This window comes from Rhinatrema bivittatum, chromosome 9 (genome assembly GCF_901001135.1).
Source record: "Rhinatrema bivittatum chromosome 9, aRhiBiv1.1, whole genome shotgun sequence".
Lineage (NCBI taxonomy): Eukaryota > Metazoa > Chordata > Amphibia > Gymnophiona > Rhinatrematidae > Rhinatrema > Rhinatrema bivittatum.
In genome coordinates, this window is record NC_042623.1 from 181,013,351 (window position 1) to 181,036,086 (window position 22,736).

Consider the following 22,736-nt stretch of genomic DNA (forward strand, 5'->3'; position numbering starts at 1 on the left):
CCGGCTCCGGTCCCAGTTCAAGTCTCAGGCCGTCCATTTTCGCAGATGGTCCCGGTTCCAGTCTCAGACCCCCCTCCTCCTCCTCTCCCCCACTCTGGTCCCGGTCTCAGCCACCCTTCGGACCTGGGCCCGGTCCTAGGCGCGGGTTCTCGCCGGTACCGGGCTTAAAGCTTCCACCCCCCGCCGGCTTCCTCCCCAGTCTCCGCCCTGCCCCCACCTCGCCGATTCCTGCCTCGGTCCCTGTCTCGGCTCCCCCTGCCGGGCCCCGGCGGTGCTCAGGCCGCAGGCGGGGGCCGGGCCTCGGCCTGTCACTTCCTGTTTCCCGGGCCCGGCGCCGGGGCCTCTCCCTCCGTCAGCGCCGCCGGGGCCTCGCTCGCCCCCGATGGATTTCACATAGCGGCGGCCGCCTGGGACGCGCCATGGCCTCGGCCTCCCCGCCGCTCGCCGCAGACCTGGCCTCGGCCTCCAGCTTCCAGCACTACCGGCTGCACCACTTCCACCTGGGGCTGGAGCTGCGGCCCGAGGCTCGGGAGCTGGCCGGCTGCCTGGTGCTGGAGCTCAGTGCCCTGCGGCCCGAGCCCTGCGCCCTGGTGCTCGACACTCATCCGGCCCTCAGTGTGCAGTCCGTCTGCTGCCGGCTGGGGCCCCCGAGCCCCCAGGATACCCCAGCCCCACGCAGCCCAGCTGCCCCCGCCTGCCCCCAGGATACCCCTGCCCCAAGCAGTCCTGCCTCCTGCCCCCAGGATACCCTTGCCCCATGCAGCCCTGCCCCCTCCTGCCCCCAGGACACTTCTGCCCCACCTGGATTCCTGGGCCACCCTGCCTCCTCTGTCCCTCAGGATACCCCCTTCCCGTCTCCAGGATGCTCAGGCTCCCCACCTAGTCCTGACCCTTGCAGGCCTCTGGATTCGCCTTCCTGCTGTGGCCTCTCTAGATCTCTAGAGACTCCTGCCTCTTTGAGCCCACCAGTCCACCACAATCCCTTGGATATCCCTGCCCCATGTGGGCCCCTGGATTCCCCTGTCTTTTGCGGTCTCTCAGAGTCCCCTGCCCCCTGTAGTCCCTTGTGCTCCCCTTCCCCTATCAGCTTACCTTTGCCCCATGACACTCTAGATATCCCAGATCCCTGGAGCCCCCCATGCACTCCTGAGCCCTGCGGTATGTCTGTTCCTTGTGCTTCTGTGAGGCCCCCCATCTTTGCTTCTTGTAGTCCCCTGGGTTCCACTTACCATTTCATCAACGGCACTACTCAGTCTGACCATTCCTCAAACACTGTCACTTTATCTGCCCCCTCCATTTCTTCCTCTCTTCTCTCTGCCCCATCCCCACCTTCTCCCTCCCTCTCTTCCATCCCAATCTCTGCTTCCTCTGTAGCCTGCAACCCCGTGATTGATCCGTTCCTGACTCGGGTCCCATGTGCAGGCATCACGAGTCATCCCTCTGACCCCGTCATCTCCGATCCTTCCTGTGACTTCCAGCCCATTCCTGTCACTTCTTTGGCCACTGATCCCCTACCTACCCGCTTTTGCCTGCCCGCAGATATGCACAATTGCACCGTCCCTAACTCTGCCGGCTCCCGCTCATATTCGTGTCTGTCCTGCCCCCTGGTTTTTAGAGTGGATGCTTTCACTGATTATGGATCAGCTCTAATCCTTTCTGTGCCAGATGAACTACAGCCTCACCAGCCTTTCCAGGTCACCATTCGCTACACGACCACCGTGGGCCCTGCAGTAAGTATCTTGCCTATTAATTTAGTTTCAGATACTTGGAGCTAGAATTTGCGGGGAGGTTCTGGAACTGATGATCAGTGTGAAAATCCCAGTTCCTGTAGCTTTAGGATGGTGAACGCTGCTGCTGAACATAAGAATATCTAGTCATCTAATATCTACTGGTGGAATGAAAAGTAGCAGATGATATTAAGTCATTGTTAGATGCCTTCATGTTACGCAGAGTGAAAGCTGGGGAAAGAGTCTAGGGACAGGGCACATGAAGGCAGTATAGTAGGTTGTGCAGTGACAGCGCTTAAGGAGCCGGCCAGGGACTGGAGTGCACAGAGCTCAGGGGAAGAGACCGGGTACAGGGCATTTGGAGATGGGAGTGTGTAGTAACTATGCATGCTTTGCTGGGGGATAGGGTGCTCAAAGCTCAGGGGAAGAGGGCAGGGCACATTTAGCTGGAAGGACTGTGTTCACAGAGATGGTGGGGAGACCAGGAATAGGAGTTGTGGGATATGGTGCACTGTCTTGGATGCATAGAGTTTTGGGAAGAGCCTATGGCAAGCATAGGCTTTGTCCTGTTTACTCAGACTCCATACAAAGGCTTACAGCAGCCCTATGAAGCTGACAGGTGAGTGTGGGAGCAGGATGACTTGAGGTTATCTCTGTTGACGTGGCCAACGCTTAGGCAGTCCTGCGGTGCTTGGATGATGACTCTTGCCAGATGTTCTCACCTGCGGGACCCTACCTTAGTGAGGAGGTTAACAGATGTGCTACTCTTTTGAGCTATACTTTCCCCTTTTTAGGGATAACCCTGCTGTGGACAGGAGAGTCCTTGTTCATGCAACGGTTGTTCCATTTACTGGACTGCATGCTTCCTTGGGGGGGGGGGGGGAAGTATATATGCTATCATGGCTGAGGTATTGATACCTAGGCCAGGTAGGTGGACAGTCTGTTCAGAGATCAGACTGACTCTGCCCTGGTACCCTTAGGGTTTCCAGGCCAGTGGAGAAATCCTGTTCTGCAGGGGTTTGTACTTGTGGCATCCCTGCTTTCTGTCTCTTGGTGGAGTATTTTTGGATTTCTTCCCTGGGGGGATTCACTCTCCGTTTCAGATGTTCCTGACAAGTCTACCCCTGGGGGAGGGAGGCAGCACTCTGCTGGAATCGGCAGTGAATTATTTGGTGGAGATTGAGATATACAGCCTAGTGGCTTCTTCTGCAGCCCAGCAGTCTGCCTCCTTGTGTTCGTTGCTCCTTCTGACTTCCAGTTGGAATGTCAGGGAGAGGCGAAGAAAAGCTAGGGCCTTCCTAGTATATCTTAGTGTATACCTGCAGGGAACAATACACCATCTTTTTTTTCCTGTTTTTTTGTCAGGTTCTGGCCAGTACTATCTTTAGCTTTTCATACTTCACTGGGTTGTCCAAAGTGGCTTCCTGCTCATCTGAGCTATCCTGTAGACAGGATGGATAGGCCTACCCTTGATAGGGTGTAGTGTGGGTGTAGCTTAACTCCTTGCTAAGAGGTTTGGGCTAGCGATCCCACTTCAGGGATTGCCTTTCATTCCCTGACATTCTTGATGTGACCTGCGTGGTCAGCTATGTCTGGTACTTTGGTAGGTAGGGTCTACCACAGACCCTACCATTGATGCTGATTCTTTTTCCAAGCGTTGCTTGGGGTTTTTCTGCCCATTGTGAATATTTATTTATTATTTATTTAGACAGTTTGTATAACGTCATTCCATAAAATGATCACAGCGGTTTAATTGTCAACATATTAGATTGCTTACTGATGATCTAAGACTAAAGGCAATATATCTGGAAAATACAATGTCAGGAAGTATTTCTTCATGGAGAGGATGGTGGATGCCTGGAACTCCCTTCTGGAGGAAGTGGTGAAGACCAAAACTGTTAAGGATTTCAAAGGGGCGTGGGATAAACACTGTGGATCCATAAAGTCTAGAGGATGTGAATGAAGAGAAGAGGCATGGGGTTGGCTTGCGGGAATGACAGCTACTACCTGGAGATTAATATTCTTATTCAATAAACATACTCACTGTTAATGCGACTCCAACATTGCTCTATGCTTCAACGGCAAGAGGAAATGTGGAAAAAAGGATTTGCATTTATAAAAAAGCGGGGGAGTAGCTTGCTTGTTGCGGCGGTTACTACCCCAAACCAAATAAGACTGATACTTCACTTTCAATGCATATCCAGCATAGCTCTCTGCTTCAACGGCAGGGGGGATAGAAAAAAGAGGATTTATATTCAGGCAACAACCAACAAGGACCGAATTACATAGTCTGGGTAAACAAATAAGCATGGGTGTAACTTGCTTGTTACAGCACCGGTTACTACCCCGAATCATTTAAGCCTGATACTTCACTTGGAATACATATCCAGCACAGCTCACTGCTTCAACGGCAGGGGGGATTAAAGAAAAGAGGATCTATATTCATACACCAACAAGGACTGAATTGCACAGGCCGGGTAAACAAATAAGCGTGGGAGTAGCTTGCTTATTGTGGCAGTTACTACCCCAAACCAATTAGCTAGATACCTCACTTAGATGCAGCTCCAGCACTGCTCTCTACATCAATGGCGGGGGTGGAAGGTAACTAGAACCAAAAAGTTACTAATAAGGGCCAAGAGAAACAGATAAGTATGAGGGGAAAAAAAAATAAGTGTGAAAGCTTGCTGGGCAGACTGGATGGGCTGTTTGGTCTTCTTCTGCTGTCATTTCATTTCTAAATATCATGTAATAGTCTGTACGTTGTCTTAAGATTCTTGCATATCAGCCAAACATGGAGCATACTTCTGTAAGTGGACCATGGTTTCTTTCTAGAGACCTCTCTGGCCCCAGTTGGTTTTTCGGTTGTCTTGTGACACCAAAGGATCTGTACGGTCATCGCTAGGCTTTGCTAGGCCTTTTCCTGAATCCAGGCAGTTCTAGACCTACTGTCGTTGGCAGGGATTGCTGATCCAAAACCCCGCTAGTAATATGTGGTGTGAAGTAAGTTTCTTACTAGCATTCACATCACTTCCCTGCCTTAGGCACCTCTGATATACATTGGGGTTTTATGTCTCAGCCTGTTCTCTGGTTTTCTGTTTGTAAAACCCAACTCTTTTCCTGCCTAGACCCGATTTTGGGTCAGCTGCCTCATAGGCAAAAGGGAGAGAGGCGGTGTTTTCAGCACAGTGCCGTTTCCCGTTTGTCCTGCTCGGGCAGCCTATAGCTTGGGAATCACCCATGTGTGAGGACTGCCATCCTGCTTGTCCTCGGAGAAAGCAGAGTTGCTTACCTGTAACAGGTGTTCTCTGAGGACGCAAGATGTCAGTTCTCTCAAAACCCACCCGCCTCCCTTGGGAGTTGTTTTCTCCATGAATTAGCTGTATCATGGACTGAGGGACACTGCCTATTTATTTATTTATTTAAAGCTTTTTTATACCGACTTTCTTGATACGAATCAAATCAACTCGGTTTACATAGAACAAAGATCTTAGCCATAACAATAGTAATAACAATAACAAGAACAACAGTTAACATGAGGCAGTATTAGAAGAAGTATAAAGTTACAATAAAACAAGGGGATACAACTGGGAGTTGGAAATAAAGAGGGGGATAATGAAATACAGGGTACTAAATGCTGATAAGCGTGTAGGGCGGCTTGGATAGCCTACCTCTAGATGTTGACAGGTTTATGTGAACTTAATGTTAGTCTAGGTTCAGCCAAATGAAATACTAGATTAAATTCTAGGACCGAGGTTCTGGACTCTGGACTAGGAACAAGGGAAGGCTCGACCGAACAGCCCTACTGAGCATGTGCAGCTGTAGTCCTAGGGGGCAGGGGATTGACTACAGCTGCACATGCTCAGTAGGGCCTGTTTGAGAGTTCTAGATTCTTTGAGATCAAAATTCTGGGCCAGGCTTCATCCAATGATGTCGCCATGTGTAAGGACTGACTTCCTGCTGTCCTTGGAGAACACCTGTTCCTTGTACGGACCCAGATCAGTCCAGACTGCTGGGTTTTGCCCCCCCCAGCAGATAGAGACAGAGATGTTTTAAAAACAAAGCTCCGCCTTATATAGGAGAGCGCCACCTACAATCCCCCAGTATTTCTCTGTCTCTAGCAGATGGGGGAGGTGCAAAACCTACAGTCTGGGCAGAGTCTTTATTTTGGGATTGATTATTTTTAGTTAGTTAGATTTTTTCTATGTTCTTTCCTAATTTTCAGGGTTTGCCTCTTTTTTTACATTTCTTTAAAAAAAAAGAAAATACTAGCATTTCCTATGGTCGCCTCCCAGAGGGTTGTTAGGCTCTGAGAGGGCCGTCCCCTGCTGGTCTGAGGCAGCTGCCCACGGGGTTGTTTACTTGAGGCAGCGTGGGTGCGATACCGGGGAGCCCGGCTCACTCCACCCTAAGGATCAGCACCCTGGACCACGGTAGGCTGTTTTTGTTTTAAAAATTAAATATATATTTTGAGCTAATTTTCTTTACTTTCGTTTTCGATCGGGCAGGCTCTCCCTCCCTTCCTCTCATCGCGGGGGGGGGTCGGGTTTCGCCGCGTTTTCAGTCTCGGGGGGGGGGGGGTAAGTTTGAATTTTTTCAGCTTCTTTTTTCTTCTCTCTGTCTTCCCCGATGCTGCGGACGGCCGTGTGTCGCGCGTGCGGCTCGGCCCGCGCGCGGCTCTCCCGCCAGAACTTATGTTCACGATGCTTACCGGGGGGAGAGGGTTCCTCTGGTGCAGGGATGGCTAGAAATATTGCTAAAAGCAGGCTCCCGCGGGTTCCTTCGTCTGTAGCAGGGGAGGCTCAGTCAGCTCAGGATCCTTTTCCTTTAAGCGTGGGTACAGAAGCCATTTTACACTCGTTCCGCGCTGCTGCTGTATGGGGGAGGGGTCCCTTTCCTCCGCAATTATCTCCTCAGCCGCGGTCCCCTGAAAATAGAGACTCGCAACAGCCTGTCTCCCCGGGCCCGGAGGTCAGTCCTGAGGGGGCTTCTGACACCTCCTCTGAGTCCTCCTTCATTGCTTTCTTACATCAAGCCTTCAAGGCAAGCTGATTGCGAGGGAAAAGATTCCCATAAGACCCGGGCGGCTTAAGCGCGCCAAGGCTGATAAGGGGACGAAGCCTATTAAATCTAAGCGCCCCCTCCACACTGGAGATCCGCAAGGGAATACAGACTCCTCTGATCTGGATTCAGATCTTGGGGACCCGGATGGTCAACCCCAGATTCCACAGGGGAGGGGGGGGGGGGGGGGGCGGATGACCCGGAGCCAGATCCAGACTGGCGGAGAGGGGCTCTCAGGCAGCTGAGGGCGATGATCCTAAGGTAGTTCGCCTTTTTCGTAAAGACGAGTTGGCACCTCTTATTCCTGCTATCCTCTCTGAGCTGGGCATTGACAGCCCTCCCGAGGAATCCAAACTTGGGAAGATGGATCCTGTCTTGTTGGGCCTGAGAGGTCCTGCTACTGCCTTTCCCTTTCATTTTTCAGCAACGGACTTGTTGTTTCGGGAATAGGATACCCCGGATCTCGGATTAAAGGTCAGTAAAGCCATGGATAAGCTGTATCCTCTGCCAGAGGACGCCTTGGAGCTACTGCGGGTCCCAAAAGTGGACTCTGCAGTGTCCGCTGTCACAAAGAAAACCACGATTCCTGTCACAGGAACGACAGCGCTCGAGGATCTGCAGGATAGGAAGATAGAGGTGCAGCTCAAACGGATTTTCGAGGTTTCAGCCATGGGAGTCCGGGTGGCTATTTGTAGTAATTTTGCTATGTGAACCGGGCTTCGCTGAGTGCAGCAATTACAGGTCAATGTAGATTTCTCAGCAGAGGAAGCGGCTCAGGCGAACCGTTTGGAATCCTCGGTGGCTTATTGTGCTGATGCCTTTCATGACCTCCTCCGGACATCCGCCAGGTCCATGGTGTCGGCGGTCGTGGCTCGCCGGCTCTTGTGGTTGCGCAACTGGTCGGCAGATGTGTCTTCTAAGGCTCAACTGGGGTCCTTGCCCTTTAAGGGTAAGTTACTTTTTGGTAAGATCTTGGACGACATGATTCAGTCGCTGGGAGAGAATAAGGTGCATCGCCTGCCGGAAGACAGACCTCGCTCACGCGGTTCCTTCTCTCCTCCCTGAGCCGTGTCGCGGCCCAAGGGCTCACTTCCTACTTTAGATGGGACCGCGTCTCCGAGCTCCTAACAGGGCCTGAGGGCACGCTCCCACAACAAAAGGCACATTGTAAGCACCACTTTTATTTTATTTATTTAAAAAATCTTATCTGCTAATCAATCAATGTTCAATGTAGATTACACATATTACATTCAAAATATAAAACAAAAATATACAGTAAAACATAACAATATTTATTTATTTATTTAATATATATTTCTATACCGGACTTCACGAATAGAAATTCACATCAGGCCGGTTTACATGGAACTTGGGGGAAAAACAAGTGTAACCAAGAACAAGAAGGCTGAATCAAGCAAAGTTACATAAAACAGGGGCATTGAACTTGGGCATTTTGAATGATACAGTATGTATCATTCAAAATAATCAAACCAGCAGGACTATATTGTAAAAGCAAGAATGAAGAGTAGTATGCCCGAGTAAATAAATAAAACTTTAATTTTTTTATGGAAAATTTGATAATCTGATTCCAAACGAAGCTCTAAAGAGAGAATACTCCACTTACATAGAGATGTCATTGGTGGTTTCCAGGCAGGTGGATATTATTGTTAGCATTATCATGTTAGGGTTACGCTTGGGTGCAGATCATGGAGTTTGCAGTCCGCTCATTAAACCCCTTGTGAGCATGCCACACATTTGCAGGGCCTCATGGTGCAAGAAGAGATTACAGATTTCTTGGCACTTCCATAGCACCCTCTCCTCTGCTCTCCTGCCATTTGTTACTCTTTGCTGTAAATGCCTTGCTGAGCAGGCTGGGTGGGCCATTTTGGTCCTTTTCTGCTGTCATTCAGTAGGGCACTACTTTTCTGCCCTAACCTCCGCATCCAATGTTTGTTTTTTTTCACAGGTCTGGTGGCTGGACCCAGAACTCACGTATGGCAACTCTAAGCTGTTCGTCTTTACTCAGGGCCACTCCGTGTGTAACCGCTCTTTCTTCCCCTGCTTCGACACGCCTGCTGTGAAATGCACTTACTCTGCTACTGTTAAGGTAAGCGGCTATTTCCTGGTTCTCCCAGAGGGAGGGGCTTCACCTTTCCTCTGACACCTCCCACCCCTGTGTAGGAGATTTACTTTCACTGTGACCTCCCCCAGGGGGAGGATCTTTACCTTCGCTCTCTCTACTTTTACCTGATCTCCCGGGGAGGGGGGGAGAGCTTTGTCGTTGCTTTGAGCTGCTCTAACACTGGCTCCTGCCTATGTCTGGCACATGTTTCAGGCACCTGCTGGCATCCAGGTGCTGATGAGTGCAACCCGCAGTAGTTACTTGGAGGAAGAGGGCGTGTACCAGTTCTACATGGAGTACCCGGTCCCTGCGTACCTGGTGGCTCTGGTGGCGGGGGACATCATACCAGCAGACATCGGGCCCCGGTAAGAGAGCCGTCAGGGTGAATTCTCACTGTAAAATAATCTTCGCGTGCCAAAGGCTCCTAGTTTTACCTTTCCTTTATTTTCTTGGGGTACAGCAGCTGTAAAGACAGAGGTACGTGTTTCTTGGCATCGTGGGAACAAAAACTTGCAATGTGTCCCAGGCATAAGTTTATGATAAATAAGGGAGGAGGGGGAAGGGATGGAGGCCTGAGGGAAATATTATTAGGCTTCTCGTCCATGACGTAGCATTTATTTTACTGACGTGTAAAGAAATGAGTCTTTTTGTTTTGTGCTGGACAGGAGCCGGGTTTGGGCAGAGCCGTGCCTGCTATCAACAGCCACCAGCAAGCTGGGCGGGTTGGTGGAGCGCTGGCTTTGTGCTGCGGAGAGTCTCTACGGCCCCTACATATGGGGAAGGTGAGCTGAGTCCTTCTAGGAGGGGGTAGGGGGATCCTAAGACAGAAATGGATGAGGCAGAGACAAGGCTGAGAAAAGGTGGGAGGGAGGAAAGCACCAGCACTGGGCAGGAGGGAGAGCGGTGATGAGCACCGAAGTATATCCCTCAGCACGCATACAGCAAAAATAAATTACACTTCCAACACTGTGCTGTGTCCTCCTGTCTGCACGCAGCACAAGGAAATGACAGCACTGTCACTGTGATTTTATTAATTTAGATTCAGCTCACACTTTTTAGCTGTGGCTCAAGGTGAGTTACAGTTCCCTCTCCCCTAAGGGCTCACAGTCTCAGTTGGTCCCTGCGGCAGTGGGGAGTGAAGCGCAAGGTCTCAAGGAGTGGGGACACCGCCACTCCAGTCCTCCTTTGGGGTTTCTAAGGGTCACTGCCCTCCGGGGTGTCTAGCTGTAAGCACCGGGTCATTTTGGGAGGTACAGCTGGCTCAAGCTCCCCTTCTGAATATGAGACTCTTTCATTCCACAGGCTCGATTCTCTCCACTCACCAGGCAGCTTTCTCGTGTTCCCTTGCTCCCTCAGGTATGACCTTGTTTTCCTGCCCCCGTCCTTTCCCATCGTTGCCATGGAGAATCCTTGCCTGACCTTCATCATCTCCTCCATCCTGGACAGCGACGAGTTCCTCATCATCGACGTCATCCACGAGATTGCTCACAGCTGGTTTGGAAACGCTGTCACTAACGCCACCTGGGAGGAGATGTGGCTGAGCGAGGGCCTGGCCACCTACGCCCAGCGCCGCATCACTGCCGAGACCTACGGTACACTTTCTCCACGCAGCTTCCCCTGTGTCTGTGTCCTGCTGCTGATAAATGACTGAAGGAGCTCAGACTTTTTTATATGTTAGTTTTCCTTGCTTAATGCGGTGACTCACGGCACTGCCTTTTCTGAGTGAAAGGTGGCAGAAGAACCTTTAACCTCTGCGCCTTATCATTCCCCCCCCCCCCCCCCCCAGATCAGTCCAGACACATGGGTTTTTCTCCCCTACCTGCAGATGGAAACCGAGAAGAAAAGTGTTTACTGATGAGCTCTGGGCTCGTGTTTTTGGAAAAGATAAGTGTTCTATTCCATAAGAGTTTCATCGTTAAGTTGGAGTTGATGTTACATTCCTTCAATGGTTTGAAAATTTAACAAAAAATCTTCAAAAAAAAAGTTTGTCTTGCCTAAAAAAAGCGACAGTTGTAAAACGTAATTGAAAAGAGTTACCCCGTGATTAAAGCTGAATGAGCAGTCACACTTGTATTAAGTGTATAACAGTAAAACGCTGTGGCAGCGAATGTGTACTACAGCTCACGTATGAGGGGTGTACCTGATTCAGTAAATTACATTGAGTATATGTGATTTTTTTATTGGTTTGTTGACTTCTATCACATATTCTACCAGTTTTTCCAGTTTAAGAAAAAATATCCAAGCAATTGAAATGCGAGGGACGTGAGGTAGGGAAGAAGCATTATGGACTAATAAAAAAAAAAAGATGATGATACTTCCATTTACATCAGTGTGGTGTACAGGTCTCCAGCAAGAAGAGCTGGAAAGAGATCTGATCGAAGACATCAAAAAGATGGGGAAGATGGAAGAAGTGTTGCTCGTTGGAGAAATTAGTTGCCAGATGTAGACTGGAGAATCCCTTCTGCGGAATCTAAGATAAGTAGAGAGATAGTGGATGCCCTGCAAGGGACTATACTCAAACAATTGGTAATGGAACCCACGAGGGAGGGAGTTAATCTTGACCTAGTGCTCATAAATGGGATAATGTCTCTAATGTCCAGACAGGTGCCCACCTGAGTACCTGTGACCATCTGACGGTATGGTTTAAAGTTTAAATTTGACAAAATGGGGTTGTACCTGAAGGAAGAACTAGAAGACTGGGAGAAAATGGGCGAGGTGGAACAGTGGGCTAAATTAAAAGGAGCAACTACAACAGCAACAAATGTTGCTGTTAGAAAAATAAACTAAAGTACAAGGAAAAAGAAACCAATTTGGTTCTCAAAGGAGGTGGCTGTAAAAATAAAAGCAAAAAGATCAGTGTTCAGGAGGTATAAAGGATCCCAAAAAGAGGAACACAGGGAATCATACCTGTGCGCGACAAGAAAAGAAATCAGAAAAGCAAAAGGTCAAGCGGAAGAAAGGATTGTCAAAGAGATAAAGAGGTGGCAAAACATTTTTCAGATACATCAGAGAAAGAAGGAAAGCCCGACGTGCTATAGTGAAATTGAAAGGTGACGAGGAGCAATGTGTCGAGACAGATAAGAAATACCGGAAATATTAAACAAATACTTCAGTTCGGTGTTCACTAATGAAGATCCTGGAGAAGGACCATTGCTGGTTGACAAGACCATAGAAGGGAATGGGTTAGACACAACTCCTTCTACAGAAGAGTATGTACGGGAAGAGCTAGGTCTGGAAAACTGAATGTGGATAAGACCATGGGGCCGGATGAGGTACATCCCAGGATACTAAGAGAAATCAGGGATGTCCTGGCGGGTCCACTAAATAACCTGTTCAATAGATCCCTGAAAACGGGAGTGGTGCTGCGAGACTGGAGAAGAGCGGTTGTGATCCCGCTTCATAATGGTGGTAGCAGGCTGGAAATTACAGGCTGGTTAGCTTCAACTCGGTGGTGGGAAAATTAATAGAGACACTGCTGAAAGAAAGGATACTAAACTATCTACAGTGCGGTAAGTTGCTGGACCTGAGACAGCATGAATTCATCAGAGGAAGGTCCTGTCAGACAAATCTGATTTTTTTGCTTTTGATCGGGTAACTAGAGAATTAGATAGAGGAAGAGCACTCGATGTCATCTACTTGGATTTCATCAAAGCTTTTAATATCGTTCCGTATTGGAAGCTTGTGAACAAAATGAGAAGCTTGGGAGTGAGCGCCAATGCAGTGGCATGGATTGCAAACTGGTTGACTGATAGCACTGTGGCTAAAGGAGGGCATTGCGTCCACTTATGTTTGTAAAGGTTGCCCAGTTCCAGTAGGTTTAAGGGCTCATTCTACCAGAGTGCAGGCTGGGCTGAATGTCAATTGGTTTCCCTGTAGGACATCTGTTGAGTGGCAACTTGGTCTTCGCTACACGCTTTTACAAGGCATCGTCAGTTGGATGTTCAGGCGCTCGACTCAGCTGGTTTTGGAGAGAGTGTGCTGTGAGCGGGCCTTTCAGGTTCCTGCCCAGTTTAGGGGAGCTTGGGTTCATCCCATACATCTGGACTGATCTAGGGGATGATAAGGAAAGGAAAATTGGTTCTTACTTGCTAATTTTTGTTCCTGGAATCCCACAGATCAGGCCAGAGCTCTGTCCTCTCTAGAAAGATCACTCTAGTCTGTGTGCAAATAGTCGGAAGTTAAGTTAATCCTCTCTGGTCTGATGGGCTCCAGTTTAGTTTACCTTTTTCCTGCTTGATTGGGAGAAGGGGGCTGTTTATGGTTCACTAAAATCTTGGCTTGGGTACAAGTACATACTGAGGGACTGCAGATGGCACACTGGCTTAAGGAAGCTTTTCTTCTCTGTCTCCATCTGCTGGTAGGGAAGAGAAACCCATGTGTCTGAACTGATCTGTGGGACTCCAGGAATGAATATTAGCAGGTGTGAACCAATTTTCCTATTGGCATCTCATTTTTTTTCTCTGAGGATAATGTCTCCAAATGGTTCAGGTTTTGCACATACCATGACAGGAGTTAACCTCACTCGTAAGCCAGGCTATGTGGGATATGATCTCAATCTCTCAAATTTACTGCTGATGCCCTTCTTAATACATGCACTGTACCAACGAGTCTCCTCCTGGAGTTCGTAGGATGTAATATGTATATGCAGCATGTCAAGTTACCATGATATTATTAACATCTATGTGAGCACATATTTTATCTGCATGCACTGCAGTGAAACAGCCTGTGGATTGTGGGTAGATGTTTCTGGGGATGGCATTTTGGTCTCCATTTGGAGGAAACGTGATTTTTCCTATTATTATTAGCTTTGTGGGATTAGTTCTGGCTCTCTGATCAATTGATTTTTGCAGCCTATCAGATCTTAGAGAGAACTGTTAAATATTTAAGACAAATATTGAACATTCCACCAGGGGCTCTCTTTCGCCTGCTTTCCAGCTCTTTGGTTGTTTCATAGTTTAGTTTGCCTTTTCCGTATTCTCCTGTATGCTGGACAGTCATTCAGCTTTTCCTGTTGTGTTCTACCGGATCCTCATATGAATTTCTCCTGTGTTCTTCTGATTTGGCTTTGGCTGGTGGTGTTTTAACTATTAATATTTTTCCGAGTTCCTGGTAGAATTGCTTCGGATTTTCACTAGATGTTTAAGTTTGATGTTTTCTTCAGGCCTCTGCAGCTTTTGTGCTTCTACTGCTATTTTCAGTGTTATTATTGGAGCAAGGTCTTCTTCTGTTCTTGCAGCAGGTTTCAGCTTGAGGTTTTGACCTTCTCTCATTATTTTTTGGCATCCCCAATACCGTTGGAGGTACTCACCTACCAGTGACGCCTCTGCACGCAGTGAATTAATTTTATTCCGAAGAGGAGTTAATCTTCCTGCTTTTCTTCTGCCCTTGTGTGCAAGATTCTGTTACGAGTTTCGCAGCCCCCAATATTGTATCCTGTTTATTTCTGTGTTATCAAGCAGTGGTCCCTTTATGCAGGTATTGGCCTTGTTGATCTTACTTATCATGTTTGTATTTTGGGTTTATCTTATCCTGGACCCCAGCATACATATCCATTCAACCACTAACTCTTCCATCTCCTGGTCACTCTTCTTACCTTGTTTTCATCTTCATTCTCATTCCCTGGTATCTTACTGATTACCTCCTCCAGTTGCTCTGGCTGTTACAGCACTTTTTTTTTACATAGAGATTCTTAGCTGTTCCAATACCTTTCTTCTGCTGCTCCTTGATTATTCTTTCACCTTGCTTCTGACGCGCCTTGGCTGTTCTGGCACCTGTGATAGAGTATATGACAGAAAGCCTCAGACTGCCTTAACGGACCGGCTCCAGCTATCTGGCCCGGTCCACCTTAAGACAGACAGGAAAGGGATCCTCGGGTGGAGGCGTTTCCCTGAGGTAAGATACAAAGGTGAGGCCCTGAGAGAGTTAGAGAGGCCCCAGGAAGAAGGAGGAAGCTGTAATCCGGTGCTGTGTTTGTTCTGGACATTTTCTTTGCTTGTCAGTCTGCTGAGGTAAGCAGCCATTTGCTTCTTTTCTGTTATGTGATTTTGTAAATAAACCGATGAAAAGCAGACCATTCTCCAGCCTGGTCTGTTCTGCGGCCTACCCCAGCCATAGACCACTCCAAGGGCATCCCAGCACCTCTCTGCTAGCACTTCTCTCCAAATTCCTTTCGGCCTCTGTCTTTCTGCATCAGCCCTTAATTGTTCAAAATGTTATCACCTCTTTTTATTTTCATTATCAACTATTTTAACTATTTTTCTTATTATTTTTCTTGGATATTCTCCCAGTGACTCACAGTACTGCTTTTTCTGTGTGGAAGGTGGCATAAAAAAAACATTTAACCTGCGATTGGCATCGCTTTTCGCTTTCCCTTTTTTGCCGTCCGTGCTGCAGGTGCTGCCTTCACGTGCCTGGAGACTGCTTTCCGCCTTGATGCACTGCACCGCCAGATGAAGCTGCTTGGCCATGATACACCAGTCAGCAAACTCCAGGTGAAGCTGGAGCTAGGTATGTTTCACACTGGGGCCACAGGGCACCCATTTTGCCACAGGTGGCTTCACTGCTGTGCTGCTCTCCAACAGATGTGCTGATGGTGCTATCCTCTCTCCTAGGTGTGAACCCCAGTAACCTGATGAACCTGTTTACCTATGAAAAGGGTTATTGCTTTGTATATTACCTGTCGCAGCTCTGCGGTGACCTGAAACGCTTTGACTCCTTCCTGAGAGTAAGTGTGAACATGGTCTCCCTTGTTCCCTCTCCCAACTCTGGCCCTGCATGTATGTAAAAGCTCAGGAAACTCATGTAGCCGAGGTCGGAAAGAGAACCTATTAATGTGAGAGAATTTCATAAGAACATAAGAAATTGCCATGCTGGGTCAGACCAAGGGTCCATCAAGCCCAGCATCCTGTTTCCAACAGTGGCCAATCCAGGCCATAAGTACCTGGCAATTACCCAAACACCAAGAAGATCCCATGCTACTGATGCAATTAATAGCAGTGGCTATTCCCTAAGTAAAATTGATTAATAGCCATTAATGAACTTCTCCTCCAAGAACTTATCCAGTCCTTTTTTGAACCCAGCTACACTAACTACACTAACCACATCCTCTGGCAACAAATTCCAGAGCTTGTGTTCGATGATACACACATGCACCAGACACAAACTGTCAGCCCTGGCATTCTCAGTGCATACAGTGTAACTTACAAGCTGTCGGCAGATAAGGGATGTTTGGCCCGTTCCGTCTGCCTGCTTGCACCTGTCTGTGCTCCTATAGCTTTGGTCATTACCCTTACTTGTCCCTAGCACTGCTTTCTGCAGAAAGAGATCTTCCAACTGTATGAGCTTGACTACTTGCTGGCAGCCATTCCTGATCTTTTTTTGCCATTGGCTGGGAAGTGTTAGTCCTGGGGGAATTCTGCGCATTTCCCCCTTCCTGGAGATTTTCATATTTTCCCTGCGGAATTCCCTCCTTCCACCGTCGCTCCACCCTCAAACGCAGGCAGGATTGCGGCAGTAATGGCTCCCCGAGCCTGCCGGAAGAGGAGGGGGCTTTAACTGCAAGACTCTGTGATCCCGGAGGCACGGGCCAGGTCCGCAGGAGGCCGCGCAGCACTGATTGTAGCCGAGCTCCGCGAGCCTGCCTAAAGAGTTGGGTTGGGTCCTTTGCGAATGTGGCATAAGCAGGCGGCTTGAAGATTGCACTCCACTGTTTCCCAGTCACTGCACATTATTCCTGCCCTGTGAGAAAGGGGTAAATAAACGGCTGGAGAGGGGGGAAGAGGGAGAGGGGGATTTAGGAGGAGGGAGGGAAGGGGGTAGGAGCTGGAAACAGGAATCCCGTTCAGCCAAATGTTGTTTCCTGCTGCCGCGGGACCAGTCTCAGAGCTCTTATGACAAGACCTGCCCTGTGAGGTTTCGTTAAATGTGATCCGGCAGGCCACCCACCACCATGAACTAGAAAGAGAGAACCCAGGAGCTGCCAATGGACCTTGTGCTGCTGGCAGCTGAAGAAGAGGCCCCGGCACTGGGGGAGAGTACGTCCTGCCAGAAGGAAATCACCAAGTGCCTGATTCACTGAGGGTTTTTCCCATAGACACAGAATGGGAGAGAAGCCTTCATGACTCCGGCCTTAAGTGAGGAAAATGTGAAGCTTCTTTAAATGAAAATACTGCATTGCACTGAAATGTAGCAGGATGATTTGCAAAAATACTGTTATTTTGACAAATCTGCAGCATTTTGCAGAGTTTACAGAATGTGTGTGCAGAATTTCCAGTTTTTAGGCACAGGATCCCCCCAGGAGTAAAGTGTAGCCAGGTCATCTCGCTATACATGTCAGACAACCTGTTGTCTTCCCCAATTTTGGGAGCCCCTGCAGGCATGCCCCGCTTTCGGGGCCGGATGGTGATTTCCCTCCTCCGCTTTCACCAGTCCACTCGGGTCCTGTTGGGGGACAGAGAGACTCAGAGGGCGCCCTGGATCAGGGTCCCCCACGGGAGGCGTCGCACCTACAGGCTTTTCCTGCAGCCACTCGGCCTTTCTCGCCTGACTTTATCCTGCTGATGCAGGAAGGCCTTCCTTGCAGCAGGGGGGCTCAGAACCCTCCCGCTTTGACCCCTGAGCCGGTCACAGGGCTGGTTGGGCCTGGGACGCCGCCGGATGCCTCTGGCACTAGAGTTTTGCGTTCGGCCTGTCTTGCTCCACTGAACGAGGTCTCTGACCTGGGGGCGACGCTGTCGGGAGAACCAGTGTTGGACCCACGGGTTTCGGACGCCGCCCAAGGTGATGATTCGGACCTAGTCCCTTCGTTGGAGGGGGATGACCCCAAGATCCTCCGTTTTGTTCCGCAGAGAGGAACTTGCCCCGCTCATCCATAAACAGCTATTAATCAATAAAGATTAGTTGCTTGGGATCTATTCATTTAATGTTTGGGTATTTGCCAGGTACTTGGGACTTGGATTGGCCACTGTTGGACACAGGATACTGGGCTTGATGGACCCTTGGTCTGATTCAGTAAGGCATGTTCTTAAGTCCTTCATGTGTTTGGAGACAGTGTTATGCCTCTCACACAAGACGTCTGTGTCCTGTGTCTCAGGTCTTCCCATGATGTTGTGCACAGTTCGTGTAAGTATTGTGGTGTCCAAGCAGGTGATGTCTACTGTGATGCATTTGTTTGACTCTGTATGATTGTCATTTTACATTGTGATTGTCTTTATTACAATTCGCATTGAATATGCTTCTGGAGTTTGCGAAACATGAGCATGATAAGTAAATAAATAAAATGAGTGGCCGTCTCCTGGCATTTCCTGACAGTGAATCTTGTCATGGTTTCAGGCGTACATAGAAAAGTACATGTTCTGCAGTGTTGTGGCTCAGGATCTCCTCGATTCTTTCCTGAACTTTTTCCCCGAGCTGCAAGAGAAATGTGTGGAGAGCCGAGAAGGTAGATGTGACAGGTTGGCTGGGGTCTGCTAATGGAGGAGACGGGAGGACAAGGTTGGGTTGGGTTTGGTGGATGTGGAGACAGGACTGGGCTGGGATTTAGGAAGAGCGGGACTGGACGGGATTTGGAGAGGGTAGGTCAGGGATGGGAGTTGGGGGAGTTAGAACAGGGCTGGATTGGGATCTGGGGGCGTTGGGGACAGGGCTGGGTTGGGATTTGGGGAAGATAGGGCAAGGATGGGATTTGGGGGAGTTGGAGTAAGACTGGGCTAGGATTGGAGTTTCTTTGAGAAGAGACGTGTTATAAGTTCCTGTAATGGGGTCAGGAATGTTGTATTACTTCCCTGTATTGTTAACGGGATAAGAAGATCTTATGTTCCTGGATGTTCCTCTGAGCCCACTGGTAATTTACCCAGACCCCACCTGACTCTGCTCTTCATTCTAGGTCTGGAGTTTGAACGTTGGCTAAATGCCACGGGGCCACCTCTGGCTGAGCCCGACTTATCTCAGGGTTCTAGTTTTACCAATCCAGTGGAGACACTGTGCGAGCTTTGGACTGCTGATCCCTTGGATGCCAGCATCGCAGCTGCCAACATTGACATCACCACATGGAGAACGTTCCAAACAGTGCTTTTCCTGGACCGACTACTGGACAGGTCCCCACTGCCACATGGTAAGAGCCACACTGGGATAATGGAATGAGATATCACAGTGTTTGCCACGGATCTGTAGGTGGAATATGGATTAAACAGGCATTTTGATACTAGCAGTGTCCTTCAGAGCACAGGTCAAGGCTGAAGGTAACAATCAAGGTACACTGGACAAGCCAAAAAGCACTTGTATCATGCCCAGGCATAATGGAAAGAACCGAGAAGACGGCAGCATTTCTGCGCATTCCTGCTGTTGGTATAACCATTCTCCCAGGACAGCAGGATGGTGGTCCTCACAGATGGCTGACATCATCAGATGGAGCCCTGTCATGGACCACTGAGCATGCCCAGCAGGCCACCAACCCCGTGGCCACACGGGATCCCCCTTCAGTCTCTTTTTTTTTTTTTTTTTTCCGTGCAGCGGTTGCCTCGCAGGTAGTGGAGCTCTGTGAGAATTTTCTTTCCTCACACTGTTCCTCGCGTAATATGTCAAAGTTTTCTTCAAGTTTTTCCCCTCTCCGGGTCCCCCATCTCGCACAGATTCCTCTGGCGCCCGGTAAGTTCGTTTCGCGCTTTTTGCAAGTAGGTTCCCGGCTGTCTACCTCCCGGTGACCGACAGCCACCGACCTCACGTCGACTCTTTTTATCATGGCGATCGGTTTTCGGAAGTGCCCGGAGTGTCCGCGGATTATGTCCATAACGGTCCCACAAGACATCTGTGTCCTGTGTCTCAGGTCTTCTCATGATGTCCGTCGGTGTCCCAGCTGTGCTCAGATGACCCCCCCCCCCCCCCGAAGGCCGGCACGCCCGTCTGGACAAGATGGAGCCCTTGTTTGGTTCCAAGCAATCTGCTCCATCGAATCCGGTGCCGGATGCATCGAGTCGTGGGGATCAAACTGACTCGGGACCTTCCCCATCAAAGCCCCGCCGAGAAGATCGAAGAGCGGGAGACCCAAGCCTGGACATTGACCTCTCTCATCTGCTGCATGCCCTGATCCTGGACTCTGCATCTCGTCTTGTCCTGAAGAACTCCCGACCAAGTCCTGCCGGTTCAATCTGCGGGGAAAGGGGTTGGGTATAAGTGAAGCTCATCCGATTGCTGCCAGTGGACCTAGGGGCCTCGCTCTTTAGATTGAATCAACCCACAGCGCAGCACAAGCAGGAGCTTGTTTCTCTGATAACATACTCTACACTTTCATCATGAAAAATCAATTATAGAAACAGTCCAAAAATAATGACTATAAGGATAAAAAAACAAAAGCCTTATTTGTATGTCTTCATATCCCTTATCATAACAAACCCAAATTAGTTCCAGTTCAAAAAATGGACCTTATCATAGCCCATAATAAGTAATCTAAAGCTCACCTGTGTCCAGTCACAGTAGCTGAGCTGATTTGAATTCTCCTGGATGAAGAATCAAGCTGAATCTGTTGTATGACGAGAATTTAAAGCAAAGGTCCAAACATGCTGAGCAAAGATGCAGATTGGGGGAAGGCTGTCACTGTGCTTGAATATCCCTTGGAGAACTTGAGTCAGAATCAGGAGTTGGCTACAAAGGACCTGAGGACAGGCCGACATACAAAAGGGGAAGGAGGAGGCTGAGAACGACAAGTCGGTTAGTCTGATCTCTGTGCTGAGTAAACTAACAGAATCACTGCCAGAACAGAGGATGATGGTGCGTTTTCTGGAATCCCGCCGATGGTTTCACTAGCACTAGATCTTGTCAGATGAATGTGATCAATTTCTGTGATTGGGTGACCAGGGAGTTGAATCAAAGGAGAGAGCTAGATGTAGTGTATTTGGATTTCAGTAAGGCCTTTGACACGGTTCTACATAGGTATCTTATAAATAAATTGAGTGTCCTTGGTATGGGCGCTAAAATGACTGATTGGAATAGAAACTGGTTGAGTGGCAAGTGACAAAGGCAAATGCTAAACGGATGTTTATATTTTTTTTTATTTAGGGATAGATTTTAAAAGGTACGTGCGGGAGTACATGTGTGTGCGCACAACCCGGTGCACATACATGGTCGCCCAATCTTATAACATGCTTGCGCCAGTGCACACATGTTATAAAATCGGGTGTTGGCGCACGCAAGGAGATGAACATTATTGCAACTTGCGCACGCTGATACCTGCGGCCTTCCCCCGTTCCCTCCCAGGCCGCTCCGATTTTGGAGCGGCCTGGGAGGGAACTTCCCAACTCCTAATCTAACCTTCCTGCCCTATCCTAAACACCCCCCCCCCCCCCGATCTTTATCTTACATTTTGCGCCTGCCTCTGGCCAGGCGCAGGTTGCGCACTCCAGCAGCCTGCCAGCACGCGAACCTCTGGCACAGCGGCAAATGGCCACTGTGCCGGGAGCCTCTGACCCCTTCCCGCCTCTTTTCCAAAGCCCCGGGACTTACTCGCGTGGCCGGGCCAGCCCTCCTACGCACGTAGGGCTTTTAAAATCCGTGCCTTAGTGAATACTTTTTATCCAGTTATATGTGTCATAGTATTTTTGTATTTGTAGTTATTTATTCTGAATGCTAATTTCTATGTGCACTGCTTTAATTTGTTAGGCAGTGTTTTAAACTAAATGAAACTGTTAAGTCCATCATAAAGTTGAAACAGTCTGGCACCATCAAGAAGTTGTCGTGATCAGGTCATCCTTCCAAAGTCACTGTGAGCCCTAAAATTATTCTTTAATAACTACAGAGGTCTCTGGCTGAGCCTGGGAAAATGATGTTCAACAATTACAAGATTACCCCACAAACATGGTAGGGGCTGTATATAAAGCAGTAAAAGGTTGTATGGTAAGGATGGTCTACAATTCTCCTTGGCAGGAAAAAGGATGCTAAGCGAGAAATTCAGATCATATATTATCAAGCATTTAAACTACAGGGTGAGGTGGCAAAAGAAATTGGCATGTCACCCCCAAAAGATACAGGAAGTGGGAGGAGAAAATAAAATCAATCAGCTCAAAAAAGCAGAAAAGGTGGCTAGGAAGAGAAGCAAACCAAGGAACAAAAGTTGGAAAGCTCTGACCACAAATGCTCATAGTCTGGGCAGACTTCCAGACCTGCAGGCCCTAATGGTGGAAGCGGACTTGGACATCATTGCTATTATGGAGACCTGGTTCACTGAGTCTCATGATATGGCCATCCCAGGCTATAACTTATTAAGGAAGGAGAGAGAGAACGCAAAAGGGGGAGGAGTAGCTTTTTATGTAAAACCTATATCCAAGCAACTGAAATGCAAGGGATGTGGGGTAGAGAAGAAGCCTTATGGGTTGTCCTAAAGAAATAAGATGGTGCTTCCATTTACAACTGTGTGATCTACAGGCCTCCAATTCAGACAGAAGAGCTGGACAGAGATCTGGTCAAAGACATCCATAAGGTGGGAAAGAAGGGAGAAATATTGCTCTTTGGAGATTCTGCAAAATCTACAAGAAGTAGAGAGATAGTGGATGCCTTTCAAGGGGCTCTGCTCAAACAAATGGTAATGGAACCCATGAGGGAGGGTGCGATACTCAACCTGGTCCTCACAAATGGGGAATAATGTCTCTAATGTCCACGTAGGTGACCACCTGAGCACTGGTAATCATCAGAGGGTTTGGTTTCATATCGCAGATAAAATTTATTTCTTTATTTATTTATTATTTTGTTATACCGACTTTCTTGACAGAAATCAAATCAAACCGGTTTACAATTAACAATGTGTGATAGGAAGAGAGAATTCAAGCACAGTAAACAAGAGC

General features: G+C 48.6%; 1 protein-coding gene across 1 annotated transcript in view; it reads left to right on the forward strand.

Annotated features, from left to right (window-relative positions):
• Positions 1–241: 241 nt before the first annotated feature.
• The window catches only part of RNPEPL1 (arginyl aminopeptidase like 1), a 34,212-nt gene continuing 11,717 nt past the window's right edge, over positions 242–22,736 (forward strand). The window contains exons 1-9 of the mRNA XM_029615317.1: positions 242–1,730; positions 8,752–8,892; positions 9,121–9,272; positions 9,573–9,689; positions 10,264–10,499; positions 15,301–15,414; positions 15,519–15,631; positions 18,238–18,346; positions 18,791–19,018. Of these exons, the coding sequence (XP_029471177.1) occupies positions 420–1,730; positions 8,752–8,892; positions 9,121–9,272; positions 9,573–9,689; positions 10,264–10,499; positions 15,301–15,414; positions 15,519–15,631; positions 18,238–18,346; positions 18,791–19,018 (2,521 nt within the window). The 5' untranslated portion in view covers positions 242–419. The remainder of the gene's footprint in view (positions 1,731–8,751; positions 8,893–9,120; positions 9,273–9,572; positions 9,690–10,263; positions 10,500–15,300; positions 15,415–15,518; positions 15,632–18,237; positions 18,347–18,790; positions 19,019–22,736) is intronic.